The following is a 21,025-nucleotide window of genomic DNA, read 5'->3' on the forward strand; positions in this document are numbered from 1 at the left end:
AATGTTGGAACACAGCTACACCCATTTCTTTACATTTTGTCTATGGCTGCTTTTATGCTACAACAGCAAAGTTAAATAGTTGCAACAGTGACTGTATGATCTGCAAAGTCTAAAATATTTACTATCTGGCCCTATTCTAAAGCATCTCCACCCTCTAGAAGCAAAGAAATAACTCCATCACATTAATAGAGTTGACATATTGTTTTAAATCATGGGAATACCCTTCATCTAGTCCTAAATCATTAAAATGACCAGCATGCCAAATTTTCAATATATCTGCATTCATGTGACTGTGATGTCCAGAGAATGACACCCATTGTCTTCCACTTCATCCTGCCTTTCAGCTGCTTGACCTCGAGGATTGCAGTCATCTTGGGCCAAAGCAGGCTTCTTTTTGTATATTTGACCAGGTTTTTGTTTCATACACATTGAAATAAACCTGAATAACAAAGAGATTGGGTTACTTTATATTTTTAATGTCATTTTTCTTAAAAGTCAATTTATTGATGATGCTCCTGGGGATAAAGGAAAGAACATTGCACTTTCCACTAAAAAGCTGCCTTTTTAGCTTCAAAATGAGCAGATTGCAATGTCATATGATTTGTAATGGAATCGTGAATGCTACAACTCGAAAGTCACTCTACACCTTTCTAAGTCCTTTCATCGATACTGTCTTGAGATCATAGCCAGGGCAAGGCAGAACAGGCATTATTGGTCTCTTCTTTCAGATTAAAAAAAAAAATTTGAGACACTGAGGTTGGGTATCTTGCTCACAATTTCACAACCAATTAGAGATGAAATTGAGGCTTGGACCCAGGCCTCCTGATTTTGGGTTCAGAGCCTTGTCATCTACCGGACACTGCCTCAAATTTACCCTCACAGTCATGAGAATAAAAGTTAAATCAAAACCATGTTCTTCCTAACCCAGGCCAACCCCAGAATGTCTAACACATCCCTTGCACAAACCCAAACCCTATTCGATTCACAACAAACCAAACACATGGCTGACCCTTCTGCACCCCCAGCTGCTGGCTCAGGGTCTCCACTGTGTCCACGGCCCCATCGGTGTGCACAAAGTATCATGTGAGTTCACCACATACACATGGTGTTTGTCTTCAAAAGGGAATGCTCCAGACTCAGCTTTGATATTCTGCATGAATTCTGATATGCTATACCTCACTCAGGACCTAAAGTTTTAAACGGATTTGTCGGGAAATGAAGAATTTAAAAGGTCAGCTTAAGGTTACACAAGCCAGAGAAGGGGTTAACAAAGCAGATCAAATAACACCCTGCCTAGCCTTTTCTGGGTGTGTGAGAATAACACATGCGAAAACTGGAAGAAAAAGTCAGTCCCTTAAAAAATATTTCCTTCTTAATGTAGTCTAATGTTCTTAATTATGCCCAGAGTGTTTTTGGTCACCCAATAAGAACAGGGCCCTTAATAGCTCGCTGCTAGAATCTGATTGTCAATGATTCACTAATGGACTTAGATGGAGCCTTTCTTTACATACCTCAAAACATTTTGCAAACAGTCCCTTGGAGAATGTAAGCAACCACTATCTAAAGTGGAAGTGTGAGTTTATTTATACATTGACAATCATCAGTCAGAAGACATTTGTTGATGTACTTTATTGGGTAAGTACTTAACAAAGACAAAGATGATTTTAAGAGGTTTGGGGCCTAAGAGAGAGCTAGATTCAGCCTGAGCTCCTACACTTAAGATGATACATCTAAGAAGGTTCAAAGGCCAGTCAGATAAAAACCTGAAATTTCTCCCTTAGTCAATTACACGTTCCATTTGATACATCTTTTTCCATTTTCTTTACCCCCACCTTGCACACACCCTTTTGGCATATGCAGGAGAAGAGCCAGTGATACCCTCCAAGCAGAAGTGAATTCACGGTGAAATGAATGAAGCTTAAGCTTCAGACTCCCTCATCTACACCGGCCCCTTCCAAGAACCTGGGAGGGCCCCTAGCACATATAAAGTTTGTAAGATATTTTTATGGTATTTTTCCCAAAGGCTGCCCCCAAAATGAATAAACTTCAGGCTCCACAAAACCTGGATCAGACCTGCCTCCAGTTCTGAATGCATCTGGAGGAGAAAGTTTAAGAAGAGATCTAGCTGCTTTTTGCTTGTCTTTGAAAGGGGCTTTCAGTGAGTGTTGAAACAGCGGCTTGGAGCTGTGGAGATGGCTCCGGTACAACCGTGTTTCTGAGTAAAACACACATTGTTCATGGATGACCCCACTGCTGACACTGCCACTGTACCTCCACCCCCACCCTTTGCCTCTAGAGGCAATTAAACTGAATGAAATGACTGTCGGCTCCAGATTGAATTTCTCACTTGTCATAGACCCTACTCAATTTATTTTTTAAAGACTTTGGTAAGAACATGAAAATGAGAAAGTAATCTCAAGGTCAGAAGTAGTGGTCTGTCTGTCATCTTGGAAGCTCTTAATAATGCAGATTCTGTTCTTGGTAGTTCAGATGCAGTTGAGAGTCAATTAGGGAAGTTTACCCTGAGACATTTTTAAAACCTTCTTTAAATTCAAGGCTGGGAAGCTGTAACTGCTCTGGTGTATCGTGTGACACCCAGCACAAAGGGCTTAAGAGGAAGGCTGGGCTCCCCTGAAAGTGTCCCTGTTGCTCTTGAGCACCGCTCTGGCTAAGGCCATGAGTGAGCAGTGCCTCCCCAGCTCTCAATTCCCTTGAAACCCAAGAGGCAGCACTCTGTGGTTCAAATTAAAGGAGATGTGCTTTGCACAAATTAGCTTTCCTATTGATATGGCTCATATTATAAGGATCAGGCCCCTTGTTTTAATTCAAATCTGTGTGCTGCAATTTTTATTTAATTTAAAACTAAATAGGAGCCGGGAGTTGCTGGGAGGAGGGGAAATGCCAAACCCAATTGAGCCCTGGCAGCCTTCCTGAAACCACACTGACTTGGGAACTGGGAACTGTGGGCTGAAGGGCTGCAGAGCAGAGCTGCTGTGCTTATCTGGAAAGGAGGCAGCCCAGGGAAGCACCTGGGCAGGTTGTAGGTGCCAGATAACATGTTAAAGAACACTGGTCCTCAAACGTGTTGATTTCTGTTGCCTGTTGAAGAAGACATTGAAACCCCGATGTGTCCTATCTTATAAACTAGGAAGAATCTTTACCAGGAAAATGTAACCACAGTGTATGGATCTAATATAAAACCTCATCTGTGAGCTCACATAGCCGTAAAAACAACAGCATCGACTATTGCCAGGCTTTGCTGCTAAGGCTGTTTTTCTCTCATTTTGTTGTCTACTAGCACTCGTTAACATTCAGAGAGCTGCCAGCTCCAAAGGATTAAGAGAGAGGCATGGAAGAAAAAGTGTAAATTAAGAAAATTTTCCCATTAGCATTCATTTTCCTTTTCCTTTCAATTGTGAAAAGACTGTCATTACCATTCGAGTCTCGTGCAGCTCCCGGAACGTCAGTGTTCTGTGGGAGGACAGCTTGAGACTCATTGCCAAGGTGGGAGGCCACCTTTCCCATTGCCTTTTGGTGAACCACCTATCAGGCTTGGTCAGGAGCCATTTGAGACTTTCATCCAAAAGGGACCTCATCCAGCTGACAAAGCAATCACAGCCAGAAGGAAACATAAATGGAAGTCATGAAAGTGAAGAGCTTGAAGGTCATTGTTTCAGGAGTACATAGAAACAGGAATCCGCACCTTTTACCACCTATGCCAATGGCACTGCATTAAGCCAGGAGGACTGTCCCACGCCAATATCAGCCACCATGTAAAAGGAGCATTTCCATGCTTTAGATCTTGATACCCAAAAGTGTGGTCCATGGACCAGCAGCTTCAGCATCATATGGGAGCTTGCTGAAAATACTGAATCCAAATACTAATCATTTTAACCAGATGCCCAGGTAATTCATTTGCACATCCCAGAACACAGTTGCAATTCATGGTCTCAGTTCTGAACCTCTCTCTTCAATCCATTCCACCCACCTCCTTCTCTTTTGCTTTGGACACTGCTGGACGCCAGTCTTGCTTCTTGTTCTCCCGTTTGCCATCTAATCAGGGTAATACTATTTGCCCATTACTGAAGATCTCCCACTTCCTTGAGTATGGTGAGGTCTTTTCCCTATCTATTCACTTGGACTCTTCCTCTGTCTGGAATCCTTTCCATATTCATTAATCTTTACCTCCTTACTTGGATAATTCATTATATTCTTTGGACCTCAGCTCAGACATCCCTTCCACTAGGAAGCCTTTATGTCTCCTCAAGTCTGGGTTGGTGTCTGTCTCATCTGTTTTGACAGCACTCAGTACTTCTATCCAGCAGCCATCACCATGATTGCCATTTACCTGCCTGTCTTGCCCTCTAGACTGGAAGCTTTGTGAGGGCAAATGCTTGTCTGTTTGCTTCACTCTGTACCTCAGCACTCAGCACATTCCTTGAAACAGAGCGAAAACTCCAAATATTTGGTGGATGAGGAGCCGAATGAATGAATGACCTACAATATTGTCTAGACAAAAAAAATTCTCCATTTCACTTATGCTGCCACTCAAGGAACTATCCATTTCTGTTCTAGCAGCCTTGGACTTTCTTATCCCAGAATAGGCTCTACAGGTGGAAGCTAAGCAACAATAATTTAAAGGAAAGAGATCAACAAATAAAAACCCTTTTTTTAATGAAACAAAACATTCTTTACCTACTCGCTTCTGCCTAAAAAATCTTCCTTGCATGTTGATATCAGGAAACATTGTTAACACTTTCTCAAAAGTAGCGTTTGGATCTGAGAATATTTTTTAAATCTTTGCTTGCATTGTGCTCGAGGGATATGTTTGTTTTCCACTTAAAACACTAGATTTAATTAAAAACCTTGAGATTTTTATATGTGCCAAGGTTGAACCAAGAACCAGGCTAAAATTAACTTCAAAGCTTAGGAAGAAGGATTTCTTAAAAAGTATTGTCTAGGGCTGCCATAAAGTACCACAAACTCTGTGGCTTAGAATAACAGAAATTTATTGTCTCACAGTTCTGGAATGTAGAAGTCCAAAATCAAGGTGTTAGCAGGGCCATGTTCCCTCTGAAGTCTGTAGGGAAGTATCTGTTTATGCCTCTCCCCTGGCTTCTGGCAGTGGCCAGCAATTTGTGGTGTTCCTTGGCTCATGGCATAACTCAATTTCTGCCTTCATTGCAACACGGCTGTCTTCTGTGTGTGCATGTGTGTGTGTCTCGTCTCCCCTTTCTATAAAAACACCAGCCATGTTAGATTAAGGACCCCCGTATTCCAGTATGACCTCATTTTAATTTGCCTGATTCCATCTGTAACAACCTATTTTAAAATAAGGTCATTTTCTGAGGTACTGGCAGTTGAGACTTCAACATATCTTTTGTGGGGCACACTACTCAACATATAAGAAGCATATGCAAGAATATAAGATAAGAAGCATATCTAAGAATCCAAGTCCCCCTAAAAGCAGCAGACGCTTCTTTTTCTTCTCTCTTCCGTTGTTCACACTTCCAGAGAGAGACAGCTGGTAGGATGCCATCATGTGGGTCAAAGCAGGAGGGCTTTCAAATATTTCTTTGCAGTCCCCTTGCCCAGAATCCTAGTCCTCTCTCCCTCCCCCAGACTACATCTCCTCCCTGCCCTGAGCATAGCTTGTGCAGTTAACTGGGCCACTCTCCCTTACTAGAACAGGGCCACTAACCAGCTAATGCGGCACAGGTTAAGAACTTTTTCTCCATTAGAGGAGACGAACTTCCACTGAGCCCCCATCTCTTTCACACGGCACCCACTATGGCCAGGAATTTGTGCACTAAGTGGCCGACCAAAGTGGTCTTCTGAGGTCTTTTAATGGGACAGGGCTAACCAGCCTACGCAGGAAATGAACCCCAAAAATGTTTCAACCTGGGTGTCAAGCAGTCATAGAAAGTCACCTTGGATAACGAATAACCACAAAGCAGACAAAAAATAGTAGACCAATAGGAATTGCAGATCCATTAAATACTCTCTGAGTTTCTAATGCTGAGAAAAAGTTTATGTGATTATGATGAATTCAGAGCATCCAAAAAATAACTTAGAACTGGGGCCAGCCCCATAGAGTTGTTTTCATCTACTATTGGGTAAAACATTGTCATTCTTCTCTTAGTTCCAAAATAAACTTACAATAAAAATTACTGGCTTTTGCATTTTTAAGCAGCAAATTAGGTTCTGCTGTTTGGCACACCACAATATTTTCTGAATAGAAACTACTATTTTGGCACAGTGCGGTCAGTTCAGGCTTTGAAGTAGGCTCAGCCACTTTGGTCTACGTGATTAACCCTCTCCAAACCTCAGCTCTCTAGCCTGGAAAATGGGGATGATAATAATAATTACCTTGGATGGACAATATTGAAACTGATCTGGAAAATGTATATGAAATGCCCAGCACAGGGTCTGCCACCTGAGACACTCAACAAATAGTAGTTACCTTTACTGTCTTTGACTACCACAAATGGCAAGACAGCTGTTACTGCTTCCTCAGAGATACAACTCACATACACACATAACTGCTCCCGGGAAAACCTCCTGTCAGAGATGGAGGTTTTCATTCCAAAGAAGGTCCAATTATCAGATCACTGCCGAGGACACAGTCACAGCAGGTGCCAAGTGCGAGGAGCAAACCTGTGAAAGACAAAGACCTATAACGGCTCCTCCTTCTCTCCCTCCATTTAATCACAATTGTTGATATTCTACTTTTGGTTCCAGCAGTAACTTATTCCTGGCATTAATTCATGAATCAAAATGTTGTAACACAAAGTACTGGGTTTTGTGAGAGAAATATGTTCTAGCCCCCTCTGGGACAAGTTGACACATATAAAATGTGACAATCTACTTAGTTTATTGAGTGTAAGAAAGTGGCACAGCATTGTAGAGGACCTGACCATCCTGTGTATTGAGGTAGAGCAGCCAACAAGAACACACTGAGTCCTGAGAGACCCTGAGTAATGAAAAGAGACAGTGCAGCATGCCTGTCACCCCTCCTTATGTTTCAGAGATGGCGACCTAGAAAATAAATAATTTTATAATTTAATTCAGGAAGTTTCCTTGTACATTTAGGTTTTTCAGGATTTCCAGCATGTCACAATTTGGGATATCTGATTGATAGTTTTTACCAAATTAACCTGTCCATTGAGGCAGACAAATGGACTACATTATTTTCCCTCATTTTCTACCTGAATTTACTAATTGTCTGCTTCTTTTGGCATCGAATAGACAAAACCTTAGAAAACTGAGTTCAAAAAACAAAGTCTATCTGTGCCCAGCACAAATCTTTCTAATTCTGCCCTCCAGTTCTGTGGATAGAATTCAAAAGAAGTCAGTAAAATTGACTTGAGTAAGTTATATGTGCAAATGAGCAAAAAGCAGTTCCATTTAAAAATGCCTTGTGCTAAATTTCCATAGGGCCACTAAGTAATTTAGAAATATTCAGCATTATTGCTGATACCTTGGGGAAGTTCAAAAGCTGTTTGGGCAGCCAAGTCCTTCACAAACGGACCAAACCTCAATGAGTAGGAATGAATTCCTCAGCCCCACCTCCCAACCTTCCACTGACCCTGCCAGAAAGGTTTTTTTAAAAAGCCCCAGGAATTTTTAGAAGGTTCATGGTTCCACAGTGAGAGAAGGAGACTCTGAGGAAGGCATCCTGTCTATGAACTGCAGCCTCTCCTCCCTCCACACGCACCACCCACCTTCCCACAGCGTCTGAAAGATTTCACTGCGCTTTCTTGGAGCTGTTTCAAATTCTACAAGTACACATGAAAGCATGGGTGTTAACAAGCATTTTTAAATGCATGTACCTCAGGTGGGATTGTGGGCTCTCCTTCCTCAACAAAGTTCTTCTGATTGCTTTCTTTCTGGCATGAAGCACATTTCAGTTGCCCGAGGAAAATGGAGTTTTGACTGGAGAGTCAGAAGTAGATTAGGGTGGTCTGGGGTTACATAGAGCAAAATGAAGGTTCCAGGTGTCTGAGATTCTGGAGAACGGGAGGGAGAGAGAGAGAGAGAGAGAGAGGAGACCTTGAAAGAATTGGGGTAGGGATCAAAAAGGCAAAATACCTGTTTCAAAAATGTTGACTGGGATTGATCTTTGTCCTAGAAGAAGGGAAGGAAATTTTCTTCTCACCTTTCCTTAAAAGCTCAAACTCTTACTGTAACCGTGAATTTTCAGGTTTGTTATGGATCGAATATTCAACAAGGAAGATAAAACCCAAATGCCATTTACTGGGTGACCTTGGAGAAGTCACTCCATCTCTCCCAGCCCATATTTCCTCATCTGTTAAAGCAATAACAACAACAACAACAAAAAAAAAAAAAAAAAAAAAAAACACTGATTCTACAGAGAGATGTATGTAGCTTAGGTAGGATAGACTAAGCTGCTGTAACACATAGACCCCAATATTCAATGGCTTAATCACAATAGTAATTTTTTCTGGCTCATTCCACAGTCCAGACTTGATATTTACATCAGAGGGTGGGGGCAGTACTCTTCTCCAGATGATTTTCAGATATAATCAGCCTCCTTCCATCTTGTGGCTTCATAATCCCCTAAGATACTAGGGTTCTAGAAATGTCATCTCTTGACCAACAGCAGTATCAGCATCACCTGGAAACTTGTTAGAAATGCACATTCAGGACCCCACCCCAGACTACTGAATCAGCCACTCTGGGAGTAGAGTCAAATAATCTGAGTTTAAATAAGCTCTCCAGGTGATTTGAATATAGCTTAGGTTTGAGAATCACTGCTATAGAGACTCATCATGTTTTTTTTTTCTATTTTGAAATAAATTCAAACTTACAGGAACAGTTGCAAAAACAATACAAACCCCATACACAGAACTCCAGCATACCCCGCCCTCCCTCCCCCGATACCCCAATCCACCGACTTTAACATCCTGTCACTCCACCATTTCTTTCTTTCCCTCCCTCTCTCCCTCCCTCCCTCCCTATCATCCATCATCTATTGCTCTGTCCTCTGAACATATGAGAGCAAGCTGGACATGTCTTTGAACAAAAAATATAATTCACATATACATTTCCCATGAAAAGAGCATTCTTTTATGCAATCCCATTAAGCGCAGCTAAGAAGTTCAAGAAATTCAACATTGATACAAAGCTTACATTCTATATTTCCTTTTTTTTTTTTTCTTATGTCCCATCTTTGTCCCTTTGAGCCTCCTCTCCTCCATCCTCAGATCCCATCCAGGATCATCCTTGGCATTTAATTGTCATCTATTTAGACTGTATTTTTTTTTTTCAATTGTGGAAACATATATACAGCCTAAATCTTCCCATTCTGCCCCTTCTCTAGCATTCCATTAGTGGGATTAATCACATTTAGAATGTTGCAATGCTATCACCTTCCCACCATCCATTACTAGAAATTCCCCTTTACCCCAAATAGAGACCCTACTCTCATTTCTTAACTTCCCATTGCCCCTTCCCCCACTTCTCGTAACCCGTATTCTACTATTCATCTCTATGGTCGTATTCTCTGATACTTTCTTTATGTTTACCATGGGGCTTAAATTTAACCTCTTAAATCTTTAACAATCTTGTTTTTCTTTGATACCAACTTAACTTCAATAGAACACATAAACTATGTTCCTATACTCCACAATTCCCCCACCTTTATGTAGTTCTTGTTAAAAATTATGAATTTTACATTGAGTCCAAAACCACTGGTTTATCATTACACTTTATGTATTTTAGATCCTGTAGGAAGTAAATAGTGGAGTTACAAATCAAAAATACAGTAGTATTGGTATTTATATTTACCATGTGATCTTTACTGGAAATATTTATTTCTTCATGTAGTTTCAGTCCATTGTTTAGTGTCCCTTCCTTTCAGCCTGCTCAACTCCCTTTAGCATTTCTTATAGGACTGATCTACTGGTGATGAAGTCCCTCAGCTTTTGATTATCCGGGAATGTTTTCATCTCCCCCTCATTTTTACCCTCCAAGTGTTTGTGAATTCTCCAAGTCTCTGATGGTTATTGACTTCTATTTGTATTCCATTGTGGTCAGAGAATGTGCTTTGAATAAATTCTTTTTTTTTTTTTAATTGAGGCTTGTTTTATGTCCCAGCATATGGTCCATTCTGAAGAAAGATCCGTGATTACTAGAGAAGAATGTGTGTCCCGGTGACCTGGGATGTACTGTTCTATATATGTCTGTTAAAATTCTCTTTATCTCTCTCTCCTTTCTTTGTTTCTCTGTTGGTAGGGCTCCTTTTAGTATCTGAAGTAGGGCAGGTCTTTTATTAGCAAAATCTCTCAGCATTTGTTTGTGAAAAATTTAAGCTCTTCCTCAAATTTGAAGGAGAGTTTTTTTGGATAAAGTATTCTTGGTTGGAAATTTTTCTCTCTCAGAATTTTAAATATCTCATGCCACTGCCTTCTCACCTCCATGGTGGCTGCTGAGTAGTCACTGCTTAGTCTTATGTTGTTTCCTTTGAATGTGGTGAATTGCTTTTCTCTTGCTGCTTTCAGAACTTGCTCCTTCTCTTCAATATTTGACAGTCTGATCAGAATATGTCTTGGCGTGGGTTTATTTAGATTTATTCTATTTGGAGTTCTCTGGGCATTTATGTTTTGTGTATTTATATTGTGTAGAAGGTTTGGGAAGTTTTCCCCAACAATTTCTTTGAATACTCTTTCTAGTCCTTTACCCTTCTCTTCCCCTTCTGGGACACCAATGATTCTTACATTTGGATGTTTTATTTTATCTGTCATATCCCTGAGATCCATTTTGATTTTTTCAATTTTTTCCCCATTCTTTCTTTTGTTCTTTCATTTTCCATTCTGTGGTCCTCAAGGAGGCTGAGTTGTTGTTCAGCTTCCTCTAATCTTGTATTATGAGTATCCAGAGTCTTTTTAATTTGGCCAACAGTTTCTTTTATTTCCATAAGCTCTTCTATTTTTTTATTTACTCTTGCAGTTTCTTCTTTTTGTTCTTCTAGGGTCTTCTTTATGTCCTTTATATCCTGTGCCATGCTCTCATTGTCTGTCTTTAGTTCCTTGATTAATTGTGCCAAGTACTGTGTCTCTTCTGATCTTTGGATTTGGGTGTTTAGGTTTGGGTTCACCATATCATCTGGTTTTATCATATGCTTTAAGATTTTCTGTTGTTTTTGGCCTCTTAGCATTCGCTTTACTTGCTCTCTAATTTATCAGAACTACAGCTTGGTGGCGTACACTTTCTCTAACTAACCAGCAGATGGCGTCTGCGAGTCACTTATTCTCCTCAAGTCAGTTCTCCCCAATTTTGTCTTTGTGCTATGTGGGGATCTGATTCTTCCGGGGTTCAATTAGTGCACTAAATTTGGGTGTGTTGTTGGTGCTGTCCGCCCCGAATGTGGGGCGTGTGTCTGGGTGGTTAGGGAGGCAGGGCAGCTTTAATTGTCAAACCTCCCAGGTGTTCCTGGAGATTTAAGGCTGTTCCAAGAGCCTAAGCCTTCATTTCAGTCTTGCCACAGATTGTCTCTGCTGCTGACCTACAAGTCCTTGGTTTTGGCATAGGGTCCCTGGGATTTTCAAGTGGGTCCCCCTTCTCAGCCATGCTCTTCCAGGACCTCTGCTGAGGGAAGGTTGTGCCACATCACAAGTGCACGCCAGCCCACCAGGGAAGCCCTGGGCCACTGGGCCATGCAGGGGTGTTCCCAGCCTGCTGTAAAAAAGGCACAGCTCTGCCTTTCCAGCTCCGGGACAATTAGCTGTGGGTGCACTAAGGGCCACTGTCCACGGCCAATGTGGTGTGTGTGCAGTGCTGCGGAAAAGACTCCCCATCACACTGGATTTCTTGGCGTGGCTCTGGGCTGTGAGTCCAGCCCCAGGCAGGAGTGTCCCCAGCCCACTGGGGAGATGGCTGCAAGGAGTGCAGTTTCTTTCTCCTTTTGGCTCCCCTCTGCTCCCCTGGCCCTGAGACAATCAGCAGCGGGTGTGGGAAGGGCTGTCCTCTACACTAGACACTGAGGCATTGGCCCAGCCTGCTCCTGCCATGCTTCACTGCGTGGTTCTCCCCATCATATCCGCAGCTGCTCCCGGGTTTTTTTTTTTTAAAAAAAGAACTAGTCTGTCTCCAAACACTAACCCACCATTTCCCCACACCACAGCATGGCCGCCGGACATTCAGCAGGTTCACTCACTCATTTCAGAATGCAGACTCCCGGTTTCACCAAATGCACAGTCCCTGTGGATTTAGCAGACCTTGTTTGGCTGGTGCATCGCTGGAACTGGTGTTCTGGGTCACTTTCTGGTTTTTATGTAGTATTTTTTATGGAGGTGTTTTTATGGAGGTGTTTTTATGGAGGTGTTTTTTTGCCCTGTCTCACCTAGCTGCCATCTTAGGTTCCTCCCTCATCATGATTTATATCAAGTTTGTGGCAGGGAAAGAGACCAAGTAGGAGGGAGGATAGGAATAGCTCTTCCTAAAAGCCTTAGCCCAAAAGTAACAGATGTCACTTTTGCTCTCATTCACCAGTGAGAATGTCATGTGGTCACACCTTACTGCAAGGTGTGCTAGAAAATGTAATTTTTAGAGTTATAGCAAAGTATACCATGGATGATAAAAATGGATTTTTAGTGGACAAATAGTCATCTTTTCCAAAATAGTCCTCTGTAGTAGCATTGTCATCACCATTTGTAATATTACTCCTGGGGAAAAATGTAGTTGAGGGTTTAAACCAGGAATTCTCAAGCTCAGAAACTATTGACTTTTAGGGTCAGATGATTCCTGGTTGTTGGGCTGTCTGGTGTGTTGTAGGATGTTTAGTAGTATCCTCTGCTCGTTAGATGACCATAGCATTCACCCACTTGTGACAACCAAAACTGTCTCCAGACATTTCCAAATGTCCCTAGAAGAACAAAATCACCCCAACTGAGACAACTAGTCTAAACAGAAAACTTTTAAGTTGTCATTTGGAACACAACCTGTTCTTAAGTTGAGTACTGTTCACAGAATGTTGACTTTCTCCTGATCTCTGACACAGTAACCTTTCTCTTCATACCTTCTTTTGAAGATTTCAGCTACCTACCAGTAAAGATTATTCCACAGTTTACCACCACATCCACTTTACCTCCATAAAAGTAAACTTCCAAAGCCAGAGGCATCTATGAATGTTGACTTCAGAGCTGTGATAGAACTAATCCTGCTTACAATTTCCCTCCCTGGCTGCCCAAGACTTCCAAAACAAACTGCTTTTTATTCAAAAATATACACAAGTTATGCTGCATTCCTTCTCAGTAGGCTTAAGTTCAAATGATTCAAGTTCAAGAAGAGAGATGAAGGAAAGAAAGCTCTGCTAGTCTAACCCAGACTTAGTTTCCAGAAAAACTCAATTTATTTTTGAATGCAGAAGGTTTTTTCACTGAAACAATCTGTTGGCTTCACCTCTGTGTGATAAAATGATGTTGAACTGAAAATGGAACTTTGAAGCAAGGTTGCACTATTCTGGAAAATGTATTTTGAAACCAGACTGACATTTTTGCTGAAAGCAGTTACCCTTTGCAAGGTCATGGCACTTTGGTAAGGGTAAAAGCAATATACAATTCAATTATAGACCCAAACCAGGGTTTGATTTACCAGATTAATGATAAAAATGTCTTAAATCTTTGAAATCAACCTTCTAACAGTAGTTGCAGTAAACGGAAAAGAGGAGTACAATGGATTATGTCCCAAATGGAAAGAAAGACAGCAGAATAACTCAGCTACAGCTCATTACTTTTAGGAAAGGATGGTGTACTGTCTCACGGCCAGTTCTACATTCCAGTCCCTCTACTATTCATTTCCTTTTGGGTTCCAGTTGTGCTTTCAAATCCTAAACATGATCATTCCCTGTGCATTCATTTATGCATTCATTTATGCCTGGAGTATTCTGGGAAAGCTTGATGGGGTGGGGGGTGGATGGAGGGTGGCAAGGAGGTTCAAATGGGTGAGGTTTGGAGAAGCCTAAAGGAAAGGCAGAATTCCAGAAGAGGTGAAGCAGAGAGTTAACAATGTACTCATGGCAGAGGCAAAGATAGCAATCCTTTATGAGAAGAGGGAAGACTGGCTTGCTAATACGAAAGAATGGAGAAGGGGTAAATGGGAAAGTGGGGTGAGCTTCTGATTGAAGGGTTTCTATGGTCTGTGGTTATCCACTAATGGATCCTGGGCAGAAACACAGCATTATAAAGCCAGGTTTGGGCAAAACTGTTCTGAGGCACACAAGGTGGACAGCCTGAAAGGATGAAGGCTGTGAGGCTAAGAGACACAAGTGTCAGCTCAGTCAGGCCTTGAGGGCCTTTGGACCAAGGTGGTGCTATGGGAACTGAAAAGAGCTTGAGGTAGCAGCTGGCATGGTCATCAGTTTCCCCACTGGTTCCCTGCTATATCAGAATCTCTAGGGTCAGGGAATTGGCATAATGAGTATAAACGTGTACATATTTAAGTTCCACAGGGGAGTCTGATGTGCATTTCTAGTTAAGGACTGCAAGTCTAGTATTGAAAGCTCCATTTAGAGATGAGGCAACAGAGATCCAGATGAGGCAACCGGTTTATGATCATACGGCCTGTCTGGGGCAGGTCTGAGAATAGATCCCAAGTCTCCTGACTCTCAAGAAAACATTTTGAGGGTTTCAAAAAATAACAAAAGGCAGAAGCTGAACCTGCAGAAACAGTCAACCATTGCATTAGGAGCCATCAATCATATTTCCTTATGTAATCTGAAATCATGAAGAATCAGATAATTCATCAATTCATTCAGCCAATACTTATTGAGCACCTACTATGTGCTTGGCATTGTGCTAGGAGTTGTGGATAAACAAAGAGCCAGCCAATTACAATATGATGTCGTATACAATATGTCGTATACAATATGATAGGGCTAGAACGGGCTGTACGAGGAATGCGCAGGCTGCCCAATGCAGGCTAGATGTCAGAGGACGCTTCATGGAGGAAGCAGTCTCTTAGCTGTGCTCTGAAGATCTGTTGGAATTAGGTGAGGGTGAGAGTTATGACAGAAAGAACTGAAGGGAATTTGGGTGAAGCAAACAGGTCAGGCAGAGAAAACCATGTACAGAAACACCTTCTCCCCTACCCCACCGTTGATTTCAGCCCCCGAAACGCTGCACTTCTGTTGACCATGATGATGATATGGGCCTTCATGAGATTCAGCAATCTTTCTTTTGTCTTCATCAGCTTATACTCTCAGAGCAAACTCTTTGCACCTCTAATACACCGTATCACACTCTGTCTTTTAACCGAGTCACTTTTGAAGGACATTGGGTCTGGAATGGAAAAGCCCAAACTTCTTCAGCATTGCATTCCCCTTCTGTGTCTTAGCACATAGTGAGTGCTCAATAAATGTTTATACAATTTGTCTATTGCTTTGCACCTTGAATAAAGATACCCTAGGGGGTACTTATATTCCTGTTATTTAAATGTAGCTTTATCTGATCGTCACCCATTCAAAACACATTTGCAAAATTATAACTGATTAAAAGCTTCACTTTTGCCCTTTAAAGATGAACAGGAAGCTGCATATTTTCTGCAGCAGGGGTTCTTGCTAGAAAGCTTTCCTTGGTTCAATAGTTTTCTATCATTATGAATAGAACATCAGCATAATTAACATAAGAATCCCTTAGAGGCCAATTTTAAATGAAACCACATTTAACTGCAGGTAATTCCTTTATTCCCCAAGATGATGCTAAATTTCCCACTGTGCATGTGAAATATGTCAAAATCTCTGCAGTGTAAACCCATCTACAAATGAAATGGTATATAGTATATCAACCCCAAAAGTATAGAATTATTTCCAATAGGTGGTTTACAAAACAAAAATAACACAAGATTTAACAATGAATTCTAGATTTCCAGAGTTTCTAAGTGATATGTATGTGTTTTGCTAAAACGAAAATCCTAAATCAACCTTAAATTTTCATTTCAATTGTTTTGCTGGTGGCCTAAGTAATTTATTGCAATCCTAAAGTCCTGTGTTTCCCAAACCTGTGGTGTTAAGAAGATAGGATCAGTGTGCACAGAGCCTCTGCACAGGAGGTGATCAATACATATGTATTGAGTGAAGCAATGAATAGCTATTGATTTGACATTTGTCTAGGCTCCAAATGTGCTATAAGTAACTTTGGGTCATAAAAGATGAGCGGTATATATGCAATGTTCTTCCTGTTTGGAGTTCTTAATTAGCTTCACTTTGTCCATTTAGCAACTTCTCCATTCTCAGTTCCGTGCTCCCCCCACTGCCACGCCTTCTCACATGTGGTATATGCCACAGATGAGCCCTTCTCCAAAAACATCCTGCTTCTATTTTCTTTGGCATGGCCTGATCATATCAAGAAGGCATCCTCTTGTCAACATCTTGGAGTCTGGCCCTGATTAGCAATACTGTTTCAACCTCCTCAAGTATAGAGCAGTTGTAGCACTTTGTCTTTTTTTCCAGCAATCTCTTCATTGCCTCTCTGTAAATGTAGAGCATTCTATATACTGTATATATATATATATATATATGTATTTTTTTTAGAAGTCAGAATAACATATATCTTTTGAGTACATTTTTAAATCAAAAACTGCTCATGTATCAATAATTTAGATTTACGAGCACAGTTATGCAGTTTAATGTAATAACAACACATTATTAAACATATTTAGGAAGATTAATGATTGCATGCTTCCTTGCCTTTGATAACTAACATGAAAGAATTTACAAGAAGCATACTATAAAAAATTCATTTTTTTATTCCAATTTGTATTCTTTCTCACAAAACTTCAAAGTAAAAAATATTAATATTCATAATAATAAAAAGAAATACTTAGAGTCTCATCATCTAATACTCACCACCTAATTTGGGGCACTGCTATTTATGGACATTTCTAGCAATGTGAGCTTTAGGAAAACAGAAAATGAAAAAACCGTCTTTCATCTTAAATCTGCTACTTTGATTAAACACTGCTAGGAGCTTTACCTTGACCTCTAAATTCTCTCCGTAGATACGAAAGTCCACTGCTGACTCTTCCATTTGAGTTTCCATTCACTAATGATACCATTTATATTTCCTGGAGAGAACATTATTAAAATATCCCCCAATGCTAAGGATTATTAATGTCCCTACTCTCTTGTCCCCCGCTGGGTCTGCATGCATGAGCACGTCTGTCGAGGGAACTTGCCCTCTTGAGTTCGGCCATATCGAGTGTTCAGGATGTCTGATACCTATGAACTTTTTTTTTTTTAATCCCTACTTCAAATGTTATCTTCCTTATCTTCAGGCCATTTCCTTGTCTACATGGAGATTTAGAATAATTTCTTTCCTCCATAACATTTTGTTCCTTGAAGGTATTTTATAATTAGAGTACATGTTCCTCTCTTATTCTAAAGCTTCCTTGTTTCAGGCAAATCATATTAAGTCTCTCTCATGTAATCCTCTGGATCTTGTGTTATGTCACTTGTCTCTTGATTATTCTCAGCGTGGAGATAAGAAAGGAGCATATTATTTTAAGTTTGGAACCTAGGGTGGTTGTAGGCTACCTCAACCTACTCTATATTCAATTTTTAAAATTCCTTAAATGTGTGACTAAAGATTTGGAAACTTAGAAATTCAGATGCCACAGTAAATATACAAGGCAGACACTGAAATTTTATGCATGTGATTTAAACCTTCCCATAAAAATAACCAAATCACTACCTCTTTGACTTATACTTGCTGTCATTATATATGTTTATTTGCCTTGCTACTTGATAACAACAGGCTATTAAATGCCTTGCAAGCCTTGGGTTATCAGAGAAAGACCTCCCATTTTAATGCTTTTAATTTCCTACCTGTGCTTTTATTGACTCTTTTTCAAAGTCTACATTTCCGTTTTTATTAGTGTCATTACACTTTGATCTGAAGTTTTAGCATTTGGGGGTTTTAAAAATACATCTTCTTGCAGATATATTTCATATGTATCCATAAAAATTCAATTAGTTTATTGAGTTATTAAAGGAGAAAAAAAAAGCAAGTTTTCACAGGTTAGTTGAGATTATAAACTTTTAAAAGGAGTATGTACTCATGCTGGAATAATTTTTAATTATTTAATTATTTATTAATTTTCAATGATCCCATCAGCTTGATCTTCCTTCTTGTCTGACCATTTGATTTTTTTAAAAGTAGCTGTGCCCAGAAATTATAGAAATGCTGAACATATTAGTGGTTGCCAGGAGTTAAGGAGGGGTGGGAAGTGAAGGGAAATGAGTGTGGCTATAAACGGGAAGGATTTCTTTGAGGGGATGGAAATGTTCTGTATGTTGACCATATCAATGTCAATATCCTGGTTGTGAAATCGCACTACAGTTCTGCAAGATGTTACCATTGAAGCAAACTAGAGAAATTGTGTACCACATCTCTCTATGTTGTTCCTTACACCTGAATGTGAATCTATAATTATCTCAAAATAAAAAGTTAAATTCTAAAAAAGTAATTGTGTTAGCAAATTGTAAAGATGAACCCAATTAAATGAGATTGAGACCTGCAAGATGTTTATTTTTCTCTTTTGGTTTTCTCTGCAAGGCTTGCGAGGTGCCATAGCATTTGCCTTAGCTATTCGGGACACAGAATCGCAGCCCAAGCAAATGATGTTTACCACCACACTGCTCATTGTTTTCTTCACAGTCTGGGTATTTGGAGGAGGAACGACGCCCATGCTGACGTGGCTGCAGATCAGGTCGGTGGCACTATTTAACAGAGGAAATCATTATGAGGAATGGCTGTGCTATTCAGTTGCTGGGATTGCTGACTTGGTCAGGAGTACAATGGCAGTTGTGTGCACTAACTTTCCCTGGGGTAAAGGTGACCCTCTCTTATTCACCGGGTGAAACTATTACATGGCACCAACTGAACTGACTTTTCCAAGGGTCCTGGAAATCCCAGAATGATGTCTGCTTATAGTCTGTCACTGTTCAGGAATGCATTTATCTGTTAATTCTTGTATTTAGCAACAATATGCTGTGGAGTTTACAAAAATGAGGAAGATGCAGGTCTTGTCCTCAAGATACTCACAATCCAGTAGTATTTGTTCATAAGAAACTGAAATGCCAAGGAGAAAATGAAGGCTTGTAAACACTTTTGGTGAGATAAGACTTACCTTTTGCTTTTGGGGTTTGTTTTGTTTTGTTTGTTTTTAATCCTTTGTAGTACTTAGGATAGAATACGGGACATGGGAAAAACTTAAAAATATTTAATGAGTGATGGATTAGCCATATGTTTAGCAAGAAGGATGTTTCAGACACAAGTTAGACATTTTCTCACAGAAAAAGGGGGTCAAGACTTCTGTCAGGGACCAATAGGCAGTGTATTGAAGCTCACTGCGATGAAGCTGATGTACACAGACAGGAAATGATTCAGCAAAAGCAGATACCTTGTGCCAGTTGTGAGAATTGGTAAATGTATTTTAAAATGTTGTTGTCTTGGTGTTTCTTTGACCTGGATCCTCATTTTTATATCCCAGAATGTAACAGTGCTTTAGGTAAATCACATTTAATTTCTCAAATTCATGCATCTTGACAGTCACATAGTCTCTCCTGGTTCTGCCCATTCTCTAAAAGGCATGCTCATGCACACCACATCTGACAGGAAAACATCCATCTGGCTGAAGAAGGTCTTCCGAGAGCATTCTTATAGACAAGGACTTTGTAGCACCTGACTCATGGTAGACATTGAATAAATAACTGCTATATGAAGGAATAGTTGAATATGACCACAAGTACAACTTGTTTTTGTAAGCACTTAGTGACGATTTTCTACCCATTAACAAGGAGAAGCAGAAGCAGTACTCACAAGTTTAGTATAATTAAGCTTATGCTTAAACCTGGCCAAGAGGATATGCATTAAACAAAATTCAAAGGAAAAAGCACTTCCCAACTTACTGTGAATATTGCTAAACACAGAAATGGGTTTTTGACCAAAGGTGAATGAAGAGTGTTTTGAAATGCTTGTTGAATTATTTTCTGGACATATAAATGTGACCTGCTATTTCCTTCACAGTGCTTGCCAGTAGGCTCCTATGGATGAGTACACAGATTGCATTCAACTGTACAGCACTGGGTTGCCCGTGAACTGTTAGCAAGGTAGTGGTGTGTTCAGGTTTCTGGAAAGTAAAATCCAGAAGGTGGATCCATGCATGAAAAATTTAGGGCTTGGAAAACAAAGCTAGAGGACAGCAAATTCCACAAGATAAAAGTATTGAATGCCCTATCAAGCATATTAAAATATTCAGAGCCTGAAATTAGTGATGTCAACAGTTTTCATCAAGTTAATTCAAATATAACTTGTTTTCCACTGTTGTTTTCTTTAGAAGTTGTCCTCTCTCAGTAACATGTTTTATCCTAAAGTGTTTACCTGACTCTCCTACAGTGTTTTCCAAAGGCATCCATTGGTTTCAGGTAGGTGTCATAGTGTATGCAGTCTCTTGACATCTGGATCAGCAAGGAGAGGGGAGTGTAATTGCAGGGCTTTAGACAGCTGAGGACAATAATCCAGGTTATAGGACAGGGCCTAATGAGAAAGGAGAGCGATGCCAATCTTAGTGCCCAGGAGTGAGCTGCCAGAAGGTCAGCCAAGGTCAGTGTTTTGATGGGTGGGCACAGCATGGGATTGCAAGTCATCAGGATGCCCCGGTGGGTGATGGCCCCCAATGGCCCAGTTGATTCAATGCCAGACTTGGCTAGCAACCAAGAGGGAAAAGGGATAAAGGTAGGTGTATTTAGAGGAAGATGAAAGTGCTCCAGTCTAATGGGCAAGGTTGAAATCTCAGCTGGCAACTAGAATATGAATCTGAAACCAGGGAAGCAGCCTAGTCAGAGAGTCTAGGGACCCATTCATGAGGAAATCAGAGGGGAAAATGGAAGTTCCAGGTCTGGGTGTGCAAGACCAAGTTCAGACCATTAATTCTCAACCTTGAGTTGCAGCCCTCCTCTTGGAGAGTTCATTAAAACCCAGATTTCTGGGCCCACCCACAGAGATTT

At 40.5% G+C, this 21,025-nt stretch overlaps 1 protein-coding gene across 1 annotated transcript in view; it reads left to right on the forward strand.

The window, feature by feature from the left end:
- The window catches only part of SLC9A9 (solute carrier family 9 member A9), a 592,279-nt gene that overhangs the window by 366,879 nt on the left and 204,375 nt on the right, over window positions 1-21,025 (forward strand). Inside the window, exon 12 of the mRNA XM_037843226.1 lies at window positions 18,573-18,726. Within this exon, the coding sequence (XP_037699154.1) occupies window positions 18,573-18,726 (154 nt within the window). The remainder of the gene's footprint in view (window positions 1-18,572; window positions 18,727-21,025) is intronic.

The sequence above is a fragment of the Choloepus didactylus genome, chromosome 1 (genome assembly GCF_015220235.1).
Source record: "Choloepus didactylus isolate mChoDid1 chromosome 1, mChoDid1.pri, whole genome shotgun sequence".
NCBI classification, from domain to species: domain Eukaryota; kingdom Metazoa; phylum Chordata; class Mammalia; order Pilosa; family Megalonychidae; genus Choloepus; species Choloepus didactylus.